General features: G+C 42.7%; 1 protein-coding gene across 1 annotated transcript in view; it reads left to right on the top strand.

Annotated features, from left to right (window-relative positions):
- Window positions 1-15,966, top strand: part of SNX1 (sorting nexin 1) — a 36,243-nt gene that overhangs the window by 18,024 nt on the left and 2,253 nt on the right. The window contains exons 3-12 of the mRNA XM_059057835.2: window positions 872-999; window positions 1,548-1,614; window positions 5,453-5,496; window positions 7,244-7,385; window positions 8,380-8,458; window positions 8,916-8,991; window positions 11,624-11,737; window positions 11,946-12,039; window positions 13,094-13,299; window positions 15,741-15,884. Of these exons, the coding sequence (XP_058913818.1) occupies window positions 872-999; window positions 1,548-1,614; window positions 5,453-5,496; window positions 7,244-7,385; window positions 8,380-8,458; window positions 8,916-8,991; window positions 11,624-11,737; window positions 11,946-12,039; window positions 13,094-13,299; window positions 15,741-15,884 (1,094 nt within the window). The remainder of the gene's footprint in view (window positions 1-871; window positions 1,000-1,547; window positions 1,615-5,452; window positions 5,497-7,243; window positions 7,386-8,379; window positions 8,459-8,915; window positions 8,992-11,623; window positions 11,738-11,945; window positions 12,040-13,093; window positions 13,300-15,740; window positions 15,885-15,966) is intronic.

Genomic DNA, 15,966 nt, shown 5'->3' with positions numbered 1-15,966 from the left:
GACCTGGTTATGCCTTATAGACCCCTCTGTCTGGTTTCATTTTAGCTCCAAATGAAAGTCTAGAAAAGAAAAAGAAACAGTTCTCTTTGAATTCCCTAAGGCTAGAATTGAATACTTACTGATCAGGCCAAACCCTAATGGATATTTATATTTTTCTTTATTAAAAAGAAAAAAAAAATCTCAGTTATTTAGTTTTTGAACTTCTAGCTCCATTGCTCCAAGTTGAGAGTGCATTCTTATTTGCCTAAGAAATTTTAATGCCTAGAAATGGTACATAATGCTCTTTTAAAAGTCCCCTCCCGGGCTTCCCTGGTGGCGCAGTGGTTGAGAGTCCGCCTGCCGATGCAGGGGTCGCGGGTTCGTGCCCTGGTCCGGGAGGATCCCACGTGCCGCGGAGCGGCTGGGCCCGTGAGCCATGGCCGCTGGGCCTGCGCGTCTGGAGCCTGTGCTCTGCAGCGGGAGAGGCCACGGCAGTGAGAGGCCCGCATACCGCAAAAAAAAAAAAAAAAAAAAAAGTCCCCTCCCTAGAACACTTAGGGAATGAGTTGTTCTGTTCAGCTGAGATTTTCCTAGACAAGACAGCTCTTTAGCACTTTTTTAAAAACTATTTTGATTAGAAAGATTTTCAGATATTGCAATATCTTTTTATCCCCCTTGGACAGCATATATTAAACATAACTTAATCTTTGCAAGGTGATCTAAAACTGTAATTTTGAACATTCTTAAACTGTGGTAAAACAACAGTGTCATCCTCAGATGTGTCAAACAGTACTTTTTCCCCAGTGTTACTGCATTTGTATCTTAGGTCTATTTTTTCTAGCTTATAGTTTTTCTGACTCTTCTTTCATTATAAAATATCACCTATTTTTAGATGCCACAGTGGAGCTATCCCTGGACAGCACACAAAATAATCAGAAGAAGGTGCCAGCCAAAACACTCATTTCTCTTCCTCCACAGGAGGCCACAAATTCTTCTAAGCCCCAGCCAAGCTATGAGGAGGTAAGAATTTGTGCTGTTGGTCTTCTTTTGGATGTTCAGGACTGTGCTGCCAGTCTGAAGTTCAGTTGAGTTTGAACCTTGATATAACATGTATGACTCTTGAAGAAGACTCTTACGGTTAATGGACAGCCAAAATCCAATAAAGGACTCTTTCCTGGGCAGAGTATCTGTTACCCAGAAGATGGCACAGAGGCTTTCAACGGTCATTAATGATATTTAGTGTCCGAAGCTCCCATATTCAAGAGTATAGTGTCTCCTCATTCCCTCCTTAGACTGACAGAGGCAAGTCTTCCAAAACCTAGTAATTATTCGTTATGATCAAAATAATGTTTTAAGAGAATAGATGTAACAAAGACCTTCGCTCAGGCTCCAACTTAAAGTAGTGGAAGTTGCTTCAAGATTGTTGGGAATGGACAGAGCTGAACACTGATGTGTAGAAGGATATATCTATATCTAATATATGTTATTATATTGATGTAATGTTAATGCAGAGTAAAATTAATACAGCCTTTTTTGGGGTATCTCATGATTTGTCTTCTCTTTAAAAGCTAGAGGAAGAAGAACAGGAAGACCAATTTGACTTGACAGTTGGTATAACTGATCCTGAGAAGATAGGTAAGTGTACTTGGGACTCCCTGTGATGTTAGGTTATGGCTGTGGAAAGCACAGTTAGCTAATTTCTTAATGGTTACCTCCAGAGCTGAACTACCTAGTGTGAAGTACTTCATCATTATCTTTCCTATGAAACTATGCCCCTTGCTATGCTTCCAAGGCCAGAAACAGCAGTTACCAGTACTTATTTAGGGCTTTTCTGGCTTAAGAAAGAAAAATCAGAAAATCAAATATTATTCGAATCCCTTTTTAAAAACCCAAAATTGGCTTCTCCCACAGAGTTGTTGACACCATTTTATTCCCTCTTGAGATCATAAATTCCATTTAAGCACCCTAAAAACACATGTTTTAAAATCTTGGGATGCTGGATTTATTTTTCCCTCAGGAAATTTGGATTTCTTGTTACATATCTTTTTACTGTATATTCTTGATATTCTAATAAAGTGGGGAAATCTGCATCTCTCTTTCATAGGTAAAGATTAAAGAATCCAGGTTGAATTTTGATCAAATTGAAATTAGATTTTCAAAAAGCACTTAACTTAACTTTGATCAGAATAAGGATTTTTAGGATAGCCTTCCTGTGTCCCAAGCTTGTGAGACCTTTTAGTGAGCGGAGAGCAACAGGCCTCGACTTTCCTTGTTCCAGGTATAGTCCCTAAGAGAAGAGGCTGCACAGAGCTTTTTCCTCCTATTAAGTAGGGGTGATATTTGTATGGTTAAGAGGAAAAATGTGATTTCCAACCCTTTGTCTATTCTGAACTAGGAACAAGAATTTTTAAAATCTAATTAGACTTTATGCCAAAATGGTTTGTCGTTAAACTGTAGAGTTTTACTTTTCCCAGACTGGTGCATTGGTAGGATGTTTATGAGCATCTTATACAATTCCCTCATCCACCAGTAGAGGAAATTGAGAACCAATAAAGGAAATGTAGCCTTCCTGTCAGGTCACAATGTATGGCCCGTGGTAGAACCTGGACCAGAATTTTGGATTACATGTTTAAGATTCTCTCTTGCCTCTCTAATATTTATGAATATTCTATATGCACATTGACTTTAGGCTAGTTATTAGCTGCTTTAAATCCTTGGTAGAATAAAATAAATTATAAGTAAATAAAACTAATTGTTTTAACATTTAAAAGTCAGGATATTTGTACCAGGAGAGGGAGGGAGTGTGTTAGTTTCCTAGGACTTCTGTAACAAAGTACCACAAACGGGGTGGCTTAAAACAACAGAAATTTATTCTCTCAGAGTTTTGAAGGCCAGAAGTCTTAAGTCATGGTGTTGGTGAGGCCATGCTTCCTCTGAAGGCACTAGAGGAAGGACTGTTCGGTGCCTCTCCTCTAGCTTTTGGAGCCTCAGGCATTCCTTGACTTATAGATGAATCACTCCAATCTTTGCCTTCATTGTCACATGGCACTCTCCCTGGTGCCTTCACATCATCTTCCCTTTATGTGTGTCTGTCTCTGTCCAAAGGTCCCTTTTTTATGTAGACACCGGTCATATTGAATTAAGGCCCACCCTACTGACCCCATTTTCACTTGATTTCTTCTATAAAGACCCTGTTTTCAAATCAGGTCACATTTTGAGGTACCACGGGTTAGGATTTTCAACATATCTTTTTTAGGGGGACACAGTTCAATGCCTAACAGTAATTTAAACATCCCATGGATCAGATTTATTTAAACACAAATCACTTTTGATGATAAACCTTCATCCCCTTGTACCATAGTAGATTCTTAGTCATGTCAATGCCAAGAAACCAGCTACTTAAAGCATTTTCATACTTCAAGATTCATATTGATCTTTATAACATCACCTTCTGTTTGCATGTGCTGTTTACTCAACATGAGCTTCTCATTCCCACAGACATCTAAATAAATTAGAATCTCACTACCAGGATATTGCTTTTTAGATCCTTGGTAATTTGCATATGTCATTTTCAACTTCCTGAAATTATTTAGGAAATTAACAAATTTAAAACTGCTGCATTTCTAGGGCATTTCCAAATCTTATAAGCTCTGGACATGAAAGTATGTCTCTTTTCCTACACATTGCCTCAATAAAAACAGCTGATAAGCAGGCAAAGTGTCTGAAGATCCTACTTCGCTACTGTGTTTTTATGTATGTTTGCACTTAGTCATTCCTTAATTGCAGGCACTAAATTATGGAATTGAGCTCTCAGACATTTGACCATGACTATGCAACTGTGAATGAAAATTTGAAAGTTTATAAAGTAAATTTAGATTTTTTTCCTTTTATCAGTGGTAAGCATCCTTAGTAGTATTAGGCAATAAAGTTTAAGTGGTTTAGAAGAGAACTAACAGTGGTAATAAATATAAAGTAATTTCTAAAGCTTAACTTAAATAGTTTCTGGGGTTTTTTTGTTTGTTTTTTAACACCTTTATTGGAGTGTAATTGCTTTACAATGGTGTGTTAGTTTCTGCTTTATAGCAAAGTGAATCAGTTATATATATATATATATATATATATATATATATATATATATATATATATATATACACACACACATATGTTCCCGTATCTCTTCCCTCTTGCGTCTCCCACCCTCCTTACCCCACCCCTCTAGGTGGTCACAAAGCACTGAGCTGATCTCCCTGTGCTATGCAGCTGCTTCCCACTAGCTATCTATTTTACGTTTGGTAGTGTATATATGTCCATGCCACTCTCTCACTTTGTCACAGCTTACCCTTCCCCCTTCCCGTGTCCTCAAGTCCATTCTCTAGTAGGTCTGTGTCACATTGCTCTTTTGGTAGGGCTTGGATAGATGGAGAAAGCAAGCCCTCTCTTCCTGTACAGTCTCCAGCTTCTCTGTGTAATTTATAAAAGTAGTTATTCCCAGCCATCTCAGTGAACCCAAGTTGTAATATGTGACCCTGCAGGTCTAGAACTGCATGTTCCTCCCCTGGGCCCTTACCCCAGGACCAGTTCAGAGGCTTTGGCAGCTAGTAATTGTTGACCTACGTTTTCCTGGTTGGTGTGGGGAAGAATCAGGGTGGGGAGGAAGGGAATGAAACCAGCCTAACGTGCCAGAGCCCAGCACTGGAGTTATGTCTGTCTCGAGTCCAGTGTGTGTCTTTTCACTGCTCAGGAAGTCAATGGTGCCTTTATGTCCCTAAGTGGTCGAGGTCAGGACATTACCACAGAGAAAAACAATTGCTTGAATCCCAAATTATTTAACAGTCAAAGCCTTTTTCAGAAAAATAATTTCTCCAGGAAAGAGAGATTTGTGTGACATCAGGCAGCCGAAGTGTCTTCCTGCCAGGCCCTTTGCTTTGGGTGAACATGCCAGATGAGAGGGGTCAGTGTCCCCCAGCACCAGTGGAGGGACCAGTGCAGTACTTCTGAAAGAGCAAATGGAGCCCAGAGCCAGCTTAGGGTAGAACTTCTTGTTTCCTTTTACATCATTTGCTTCCTTCTCCTCCTCCTGCTTTATACAGCAAGAGAATTGTTTGGATTTAGACAGATGTGTGTAACTAGCCCAAATATTGGCATGGTAACAAGCGATGGATTGTCAGTATCCAGTGCTGCTTTGTGGAGGGTATAAATAGAGCCTGGCTTTGGAATAGGAGGCTGACTCTCTTGTCTGACTTAAACTGGGGCCCAGCCAGCATCCATGGGGGCATGATATGCGCCACAGAGGCCCTGAGACAAAGTAGGAACTGGATTATAGGATAGTATATAAAGCTTAGAGATGAAACAGATATCCCTTCTTCTACACAGCTCCTGTGGCTGGCTTATGATTCCTGGTTAAATGTTTGCAAGATTAGTTCTGCTTTGGTTTACAGAATAATCCTCTCCTGCTTTCTTGTTCTCCCCACAGGGGATGGTATGAATGCCTATGTGGCCTACAAAGTTACAACACAGGTGAGTCCAAGTGACCCTGCTGATGACCACCTTAATAGACTTGGGTGCTCATACCAAGAAGGTCATCATTCAGATTATTTCTGGGTATTTCTTTAGTTTCTTTGTCAACATCTTCCTTCAAGTTTACTCAAGATGGAACCAGTCTGCATCCCCTTGGTAATCTCATCTGAGCCTTTCCACTTTTCTTCCAGAGAGCTAACACTTCAGTGTGAAACTTTGTAAGTTTTATTAAGACATGGGGTGTATCTGATATAGTACCATCCCTCTTAAGAGCTATGTGGCTTAGAGCTAGTTTGGCGGATCACCCCAAACTATATCACCTGTTTAAAAATCATCAGTTCTTCTGAGGTTTCCTATGTGGAACTTCTTTTAATGCTCTCCCTAACCTTTTGCCCTTCGGGTCTGGTCTTCCTTTTTTATATAATATTAATGCATACAAAACTTACACGTTGTTGTATGCAGGTTATGAAGCATAAAAAATGAAGCCCCGAACCTACCACCAGTCTTAAGATGAGTACCATTGAATCTACCTGCGTGTTTCTCCCTCTCCTATCCCCTGCCTCACACCTTAGAGGCAACCACTCTCCTGAGTTGTCTCTCATTTCCTTTATTAAAAAGTCTTCCCATATGTATCTCTAAACAATGTATTGTTTTGCTTTTTTTTTTTGAGTTTCATTAAAATGGTATCATGCTGAAAATAGTGCTTTCTTTACTACCATTGTTCCTCAGACCCATCCATGTTGTGTGTAGCTGTAGTTAATTAGTCCATTTTGTGATTATAGCATAATACATTCATGTTCCTGTTGTGAATATTTGGCATGTTTCCAGTTTTTGTAATTATGAGCTGTGAACATACTTGCACATGTCTCCTGGTGTACACATAAGAAGAGTTTCTTTTTGGTATATACTCAGGAATAGTTTCCCTGGGTCATAAGTAGTGCAAATGTTGAAGAAAAGGAATACAAACTGCTTTTTAAAGTCCTTGTACCAGTTTATACTTCCATCAGCAGTATGTAAAAGTTCCCATTGACACACTTCTCTGCCAGCAGCTGGCAAGGCCCCACCTCCTTAAATTTTGCCTGTCTGGTGAGTATTAAATGATCTCTCAATATGATGTAGGCCTAGTCTTTTTTACTGGAAGTTTTCTTTATATTATCTCTCTACTACTTGTTGACCTGCCCCTGTGTTCTAGATCCTGTGACACTTTAGAGGTTAAAGTGTCTACAGTGTAGACATTTCGTCTGATCCTCCCCCTTAAGGGCATTGTTTACTCTGTCTTTTCTTCCATTTGGCTGCTTTAATTCCAGCAGCTAATACCCTTAATAAGTCAGTGCAGGATGAATGGGTTAATAGATGATCATAGAATTCTAGTTTTAAACTAGATTACAACATCTCTTTCCTTAGAGCAAGAGCCCTTAACCTGCAAATAAAACCGCATTTGAAAAAAAAGAACAACCGCATTTGAATTTAATTAGTTGCCTTTGTAATCCAATGTATGTTATTTTATGCACTTAAAATCATTATTCTGAGAAGGGTTCCATAGATTCCCAGACAGCCAGAGGGGATTATAGCTCAAAAAACAAAACAAACAAACAAGAGTAAGAATCTCAGAGAAAGTTATTTACCAAGTGGCTAAAGGACAGGGATCTGGGAAAAAGATTCCCTTGATGTCAGCTGGATGACTTTCAAGATACTCATTCATCCCCTATTTAAAATGAGATCACCTTGTATTTTTTCTGTCCCCAAGACGAGCTTACCAATGTTCAGAAGTAAACAGTTTGCAGTGAAAAGAAGATTTAGTGACTTTCTGGGTCTTTATGAGAAGCTTTCAGAGAAACACTCCCAGAATGGCTTTATCGTCCCTCCTCCCCCAGAGAAGAGCCTAATAGGTAAGCCTGTGGTCTTTAATTCTGCTTAGATTCTTTCCTTTGCATTCTTTCTGCCATATACTTTCTACTTAGTATATGAGACTACTTTTAATAACAGTGTAGACTCTTGCAGTTAGAAAAGAAGTATTTCCGGAAATTCCCTGGTGGCACAGTGGTTAAAAATCTGCCTGCCAGTGCAGGGGACACTGGTGCGATCCCTGGTCCGGGAAGATCCCACATGCCGCGGAGCAGCTAAGCCTGTGTGCCACAACTACTGAGCCTGTGCTCTAGAGCCCGAGAGCCACAATACTAAAGCCGACGCGCCCTAGAGCCCGTGCTCAGCAACAAGAGAAACCACCGCAGTGAGAAGCCCATGCAGTGCAACGAAGAGTAGCCCCTGCTTGCCACAACTAGAGAAAGCCTGCGTGCAGCAACGAAGACCCAAGGCAGCCAAAAATTAATTATTAATTAATTTTTTTTAAAAAAGTATTTCCAGCATTTTCCTATAAATTACACGTGGTCTAGGGAAATAGTATGTTTTGACATGGTCTCTTTCTTTGAGTGCAATAGGAGGCTCTGGTTTTAGCTTCTACAGTTGTGTGTGTGGATGTTTGTATTGGTATGCTGGAGTCTTCAATGATTGCTGTTCCTTCCAGATTGAAATGTACTAACTGAATGAGGGGAAGGAGATGGGGCAAGGAATCTTCCCATTACCATCAATTGATGTCTGTTAATCTTTACTCAGAGTCCCATGGCCCCCTTTTAGAAAACATATGCTTTGGAAATCTCAGAGTGTAGAACCTTCAACACTTTAAGACTAGTTTAAAAATTGACTGTCATGTAAAGAACCTTTTGTTCATGCCTGCTCATGACATAGATGTGGACTTTGGTTGTATTTTGTAGAGCTGTCCTCATTGCCTTCCTCCCATGGGCTTTTTTTTTTACAGCCTTATGCTTTTCATGGTGATATATGGGTTTTGTTTTGGTTTTTTTTGCTTTTTAAATTCTGTTCCAGGAATGACAAAAGTAAAAGTTGGGAAGGAAGATTCTTCTTCTGCAGAATTTCTTGAAAAGCGGAGGGCTGCTCTAGAAAGGTAAGTACCATAAAACTATCTTCTTGAATACCATGAGAACAAATGAGAAGCTGAAACTGAGACTTAATTACAATGAGATATTCACTGGAGTTAGTAGTGGTGAAACTTGAGTGAATTAAAGATTCGCACCTCCATATTATCTCTAACCTTTCCTAAGTCTCTTTCCTTCCCACCTCAGGAACAGAACATCTTCTTTTCTTTCCCCACCTTGAGTGAGCAGTCAAATTCTCCTTCTTCAACAGTCAAACATGAATGGCTCTGAGGTCTCTTTCTGAGCAGTTATTTTTCTTCCCTTTTTGGAAACATGAAGAATATGAACTTGAATGTGCTTGTACTTAAGTGCCTTATCTGAGGACATTTTAAATTAATGAGAGACATTGTACCTCTGCCAGCACTGTATGATACCCCAAACCTGGTGAGGCCAGGTCAGCTAACCAGATAACTCCTTACCCCATAGGTACCTTCAGAGGATTGTGAATCATCCTACCATGTTACAGGACCCTGATGTCAGGGAGTTCTTGGAAAAAGAAGAGGTTAGTATTGTACAAACTGAATTTCACAATTCATATCTGCCCCTGTGAAATGAAACTAGTTCATTCAACAAATATTTGAGCACCCGTGTATAGCCTAGTCTCAGACTACATCCTAGTTTGTAAGTGCCCCAAAGTGACAAGTATTCTTCAACCTCTGAAATAAAAGAAGCTCTGCCTGCAGTCAAAAGTAACTGGTTGGGCTTCCCTGGTGGCGCAGTGGTTGAGAGTCCGCCTGCCGATGCAGGGGACATGGGTTCGTGCCCCAGTCTGGGAAGATCCCACATGCCGTGGAGTGGCTGGGCCCGTGAGCCGTGGCCGCTGAGCCTGCACGTCTGGAGCCCGCGCTCCGCAACGGGAGAGGCCACAACAGTGAGAGGCCTGCGTACCGCAAAAAAAAAAAAAAAAAAAAAAAAAGAAGTTACTGGTTGTAGAGGTCAAACTGCAACCTAGTTTTGTCTTTGTCTTATTAGATCAACACAGTGATCTGTTGGGCAGGTCCTTAGAATGTCTTTCATAGGTTACTACTTGGCTCAAATTGAATGCTTATTTTGTGCCAGGAGCTGAGGGGTTTTAGTTCAAAACCAGTTACCACAGAGCACAGAACTGCCAGCATATAGCAAAAGTGTTGATTCAAGTGGACAGTCTTTTTTAACAGGCTATGCTTAGGCTATTCATGATTGTGAAAAACTAGAGACAGCTCAGTTGCTAATAATTGGAGAATTAAGTGAAATATATCAATACAACAAATATTTAATTCTCATCATAAAAAGAATATACAGAAATTCATTGGAAGCATACATTTAAAGAATTATGAGGGAGAGGGATAAATTAGGTGTATGAGATTAACAGATATACACTACTATATATAAAATAGATAAACAACAAAGATTTACTGTATAACACAGGGAACTATATTCAGTATCTTGTAATAACCTATCATGGAAAAGAAATATAACTGAATCACTTTGCTGTACACCTGAAACTAACACAATACTGTAAATCAAGTATACTTCAATTTAAAAAAAGAATTATAAAAAGTGAAACATGAAACAGCATATAAATATAGCTGAAGAAATATGTTATGTTAGTCATTAAGGATCAAAAGAAACACTGGAATAGAACAATGTTATAGGAAAGAAAACTAGAAGGAAATAAGTGACAGGGGAGGACTATTGTATTTATTTTTTTCATTTTGTTTTTATTTTTACATTTTTATTTAATTTGCATATCATATGTATTACTCTAATTAAGAAAATGGTACTAAGTATATGGGTTTTTTCCCCCCCAAAACGAACTTTTTTAATTAAAAATTCTCTAAAGCTCTAAATCTTTTTTCTCCTCTGGGATTCCTAAATCCACTTTTCCTTTTCATGCCTTCACCCCTGCTTGGTACCCCTAGAGCAGGGTTTCTCTCCAGTGGCACTGCTGACATTTGGGCTGGATCATCCTTTGTTGTGGAGGCTGTCCTGTGCATTGTAGGGTTAGCAGCATCCCTGGCCTCATCCACTAGATGCCAGTACCCTCCCCCACCTCCCTGTCCCCAGTTTTATTTTTTTATAAATTTATTTATTTTATTTATTTATTTTTGGCTGTGTTGGGTCTTCGTTGTTGTGTGCTGGCTTTTTCCAGTTGCAGTGAGCAGGGGCTACTCTTCATTGTGGTGCCTGGACTTCTCATTGTGGTGGCTTCTCTTGTTGCAGAGCACAGGCTCTAGACACGCAGGCTCGATGGTTGTGGCGCGTGGGCTCTAGAGCACAGACTCAGTAGTTGTGGTGCACGGGCCCAGTTGCTCTGTGGCATCTGGGATCTTCCCGGACCAGGAATCGAACCCATGTCCCCTGCATTGGCAGGTGGATTCTTAACCACTGTGCTGCCAGGTTAGTCCCCCCCTGCCCCCAGTTTTAATAAGCAAAATTATCCCCAGACATGGCCAAATGTCCCCTAGGGGGCAAAATGGCCCTGAGTTGAGAACCAGTGCCTCAAGAGTCCTGGGCACTAAAATCTAATTGTTCAGTGTGGTATACTATATACACTATGGATTCTTCAGCATCCCTTTCATGCCTTCAGAAAGGAGTGGGAAGACTGAACCAGTCAAATTGTTTCTAAGTATTCGGCATGCTTGACTTAACTAGATTGTCCCTAAAAGTAGCCTCAATCTGAATAAATTATGTTCTTGTCTTTGGACCTGTGTTCACTGAGGAAAATCCAAATGGAATTGCAGCACGACTTCAAAGTGTCTCAAGATTTTAAGTCTAGCTGTGTGCAGAGCATGCATCCAAAAGAACTTCTGACTTTTAACAAAAGCGTGTTTGGTATTTAAGCAGTTCATGCCTAGGTGGGCAGACAATCTCAACGTGAGGTCACCTGGCCATGTAACACACTCTGCTTTCTTTCTGCACACAATATCAGATGCTGAAAATTTTGCTGATTCTATTTAATGTGGCCCTTTGATTTTTTTTTTTCTCTCTACATGCTAGTTATGGATTTGTCTAACTGCCTTTGAAAATAACAAGCTATCGTTCAAATAATTTGTTTGGCAAGTTTTGGGCATGCCATCTGATGGATACTAATTCTTCTGAACCTAAAATAGGGGCAGCAGATAACTTGCCACCCTGCCTTCTTGGTCTTGTAGCTGCCACGCGCCGTGGGTACCCAGACATTCAGTGGTGCTGGTCTCCTCAAGATGTTCAACAAAGCCACAGATGCAGTCAGCAAAATGACCATCAAGATGAATGAATCAGACATTGTGAGTAGCCCTGTGCCTCTCAGCTTTCCCTACCCCCTCAGGCTTATGGGTCAGAAGCCTTGAGGAGTACTGAAATTTCTGAGATTAGACTTTCTTTTTATGATAATTCAGTCCCTTTAAAAACAAACAAACAAAAAACTGCTAAGGAAAGACTGCTCTACACCTGTATGAGTAGCCTCCTTTAAAGCTCTGGGCCTGTGTGTTTCAGTGGTTTGAGGAGAAGCTCCAGGAGGTAGAGTGTGAGGAACAGCGCTTACGGAAACTGCATGCCGTTGTAGAAACTCTAGTCAACCACAGGAAAGGTAACAAACCTCCGAAATGCACTTGGAACTGGGGGAAGCTGATGACTCCAGTTAGCTGGAGATGGGAGGGTATGCTTTCCCAAGCCTCTCAGCCATTCAAGTTGAAATTCTCAGCCCACCTGGTCCTTGATGTTCTTATCGAAAAGATATGCCCTGCATCTCCTGGCAAGAAACATGACTCCACCACTGAGGACATTGTACTCTTTACCTGGGAGAGGTACAGGGAAGCCATCCCAGTTACAGCTTGACCTAGGATGTAGGCTTCTGTTGGTGGCATTTGAGTTGGTGGCTTATATCAAAAATGATGTTACATGCCTTAGCTACATGGTCCAACGAGCAATATGTAAATGCGGGAAACCATATATGTCTCTTAACACTTCTTCACCTTTCTTTGGTGAGATTTACTTAAGAGCTAGTGAAATTTGCCAAGTTTGAATGCTTTCCTTTTCTGCCTTAAACATGCGAATGATCAGAACTCTAAAACAGGCAGAAAACCATTAGAATGAAGGCAATGTAAGGGTTGGCAAAATATGACCCAGCCCATGGGCTGTATCTGGCCATTGGCCTATTGCTCTGGGCTGGGAATGGTTTTTACATTTTTAAAGAGGTGGGGAGGGGCGCGGGGAGAGTGAACCAAAGCTTAAAATACAGCAAAGTTGTCCTGCTCTGGCGCATGCAAAACTGTGCAGTGTGCATACACTCACTCTTGCAGAAGGCTACTTACCACAAGCTCTAATGTAAAAATCAGAATCATGCCATTAGCCTGTTTTTATTAACTGGCCCCTGGTTCTCCAGGAATATTGGAGCTGCTTCTTCCAAGTAAGCCTAACCTAGGGAAACTAAGGACAGCACTTACCTCTCCCTGCTCACGTGACTGAGCTGCATTGTGCTCACTTTCTGAATACAGTTAGCTGTGGTGTAAGTGACTAGGTTGCAGAGCCCACAGTTGCCAGACATGCGGGGGCCAGCATTGCTAAGGCATCCGTTGCAGTGCCAGCCAACTTGTCCCTTTTCCTTGGGAGATCAGAGGCCTTTGCTGTCTTCTTCCTTCCAGAGCTAGCGCTGAACACATCCCAGTTTGCAAAGAGTCTCGCCATGCTTGGGAGCTCTGAGGACAACACAGCATTGTCACGGGCACTCTCCCAGCTGGCTGAGGTGGAAGAAAAGATCGAGCAGCTCCACCAGGAACAGGCCAACAATGACTTCTTCCTCCTTGCTGAGCTCCTGAGTGACTATATTCGCCTCCTGGCCATAGTCCGCGTAAGCTTCTCATTCCTTTCCTCTTTCTCCTCCACTTGATTTAATTTGTCTTTTCCTTTGATCTTCCTGTTCCCAAGATGGTTTCATCCATTTTAGCTCGAAATAATTTTTTCTACTCTCAAAAGAGAAGGTGTCTCGTGAACCAAAAAGTCCATTAAACTCTTAGTTATCACTGAGTCACATTGAGGCTCACAGCCAGTTTTTTAAATGAATTTGGAGAAAAGACCACTCTTGAATTTCCAAGTAGGGCCCTCCTTATTGTTGAAGCTGGACAGTATCCTCTATGCTCCTTTCTTCAAGCAAGGCTTATTACAGACCTGCGGTCTTGTCCCCTTGGAACAGTGACTTCCTCAGTCCTTTGGTCTTTGCCTCCTTAACAGTAAGCGGCGGCTTTGCCCTGGTAAGAGCTCTTGCTGGCTTCCACTTGTCCCTCCAATGTGGGCAGTCAGGTAACTACACAGAACTGGCTTGGCGCTGGCTGCATGGAGGAGTGTGGCCAGGGGGCTGAGAGAGCTTGTCACCAGAGCCCTCTGTGAGCTTTGCTGACCACACCGGTAGCAACACTGCAGCCTGCCTCTCAGGTCGAGCACCTCACCTTCTCTTCTGGTGACCAGGGCACTCTGGTTTCCCCTGACCTTTCAGAGTGGCCAAGGAAGCTTCACCGGGCAGTGATATTAGCTCTCACATGGCCTCCCTGAGACAGAGGAAAGAGCCAAGAGGGAGCCTGGCGCCTGCCCTAAAAGGGCCTGAGTCTGCCCAACCCAGAGTGGGACCAGAATGTATGAGCCTCTGAGTTGGAACAGAGCCACCCCCACTCCCCGTCCCCAGCCTCACCCTCGCCAGAGAGCTCCTGTATCATCAAGAGCCAAGCTGCACCCAGGACTCTCATTTCCTCCACGGTAGAGGTGCTTAATATAGTGTGTGAGGTTGCTCATTTTCCTCTCCCCTTGCTATTTGGTTTGCTGCTGACTCCAGAGTGATACGAGGCTGAAAAAATAACCTGCTTGGGAATTCTTGGAACTGGTCAGACTACTTAGACTGGAGAGCCGTCCCAGGGAAGGGTTCTCTCTGGGGAAGCTTTTGGAGAACAGTATTGTTTGGGGTCTCTGGAGAGCTCAGCACTTGGATATGACCTTCAAGCCAGGTGAGCCTGTATGGACAGGGGTGAGGGAGGCCTAGCTGGGGCAGCTCGCCTTAGAGCACAGAACTGCAAGCTGGTCTTTTTTCAGAGACCCCTCACCTGCCCTCCTCGTAATCATGGATTAGCCGTGGGATTGGAGAGATGAACAGATGTTTCTTTTCTGCTGAACCTGCAGCTGTACCACAGTTAGCCCAGGGGGTTAGGTTGTATTTGAGGTCACCCTCTACCTAATCCTTTGACATTCAGCTGTTTAGAAATTGAGGTGAGCAGCAGTGACAGTGCAGGGGAAGGTAACTTTGGTGTCATTTCACCCCAAAGGCTCAAGTCTTGGCAAAGGCCTGCACTAAGGAGGCCTAGAAAACATCTAGGGAACTCTTGTAGGAAGGGAAGGGGAGCAAAAGGAGCAGTGCTGGGAGGCTGCCCCAGACACAGGCCTCTTGAAGCCTACAGAGCCAGTGATGGTGCAGGATGGTTTTGTTAGGCCAAACAGCTATCCTCTGGAAATGCTGATTGTGGTCAAGGAACTAGAAACATGGAAAACCAGCAAGTAGACTTTGGAGAGCTTCTTGGGGGCCTTGATAGCCTAGAACAGTTGAATGTATGGATGAGATGAAAGCAGTGTGTCCCTGTGGTAGGTTTAAGTGTTTATTTAAAGATCTGTTAAGCTGGGCAGGGGTGGGGAGATCTGTTAAGCTAACCCTGTATATTGTTTGGGTATCAGTTTAAAGGTTGCTTCCTTAGGTTGGCCTTCCCTGATGTATCTCCCAGGCTAAGCTAGATCCCCAGTTTTATTACAGTACTGTGCTTGTTTTCTCTGTACTCTGCATACTTATAATTACTTATTGGCAATTAGTAATACAGTAGCAGCCTTTCCTGTTAGATTACAAGCTCCATGAAAGCAGGCCCATGTGTTTCATTCCCCATTGTATTCTAAGCTCCTGGCACATGGCAGACACTCAGGGAAAGTGTGTAGACTCATGAACTGACTGATCTGAGAGAGGCAGTTCAAAAGCCATAGGACTGGGCAACCGGCATCAGGCCGCCTGCTGTGCTCCCAGCCATCCAGCCTTGGGAGTAGCATGAAGCAGCATGGCGCTGGTCCACTGGATCCTTGGAGAGGCATCTTACCCAAGCTTATGCTTTTGGATGTTAAACTTCCAGCTGGGCACTAACGCGTGGCTGCAGAACCTGCCCTTGCTCGGTCCTTCCCTAGCACAGCTGCTGGGAGAGCCCCCCAAGGCAGAGCCAGCAGAGCTCCTGAAGGGCTGGTTGTGCTCTTCCCCAACCTCCACCTTCACAGGCCGCCTTTGACCAGCGCATGAAGATGTGGCAGCGCTGGCAGGATGCTCAAGCCACACTGCAGAAGAAGCGGGAGGCTGAGGCTCGGCTGCTGTGGGCCAACAAGCCTGACAAGCTGCAACAGGCCAAGGATGAGATCGTAGAGGTGAGGCTCCCGAGACAGCCCAGCAGGAGTGTTCTGCTGGCTCCTGAATGAGCCTGGGTCCCATCCCACCCAGATGCTTAGA

This window comes from Kogia breviceps, chromosome 3 (genome assembly GCF_026419965.1).
Source record: "Kogia breviceps isolate mKogBre1 chromosome 3, mKogBre1 haplotype 1, whole genome shotgun sequence".
Lineage (NCBI taxonomy): Eukaryota > Metazoa > Chordata > Mammalia > Artiodactyla > Physeteridae > Kogia > Kogia breviceps.
This window is presented reverse-complemented; position numbering and strand designations above follow the sequence as displayed.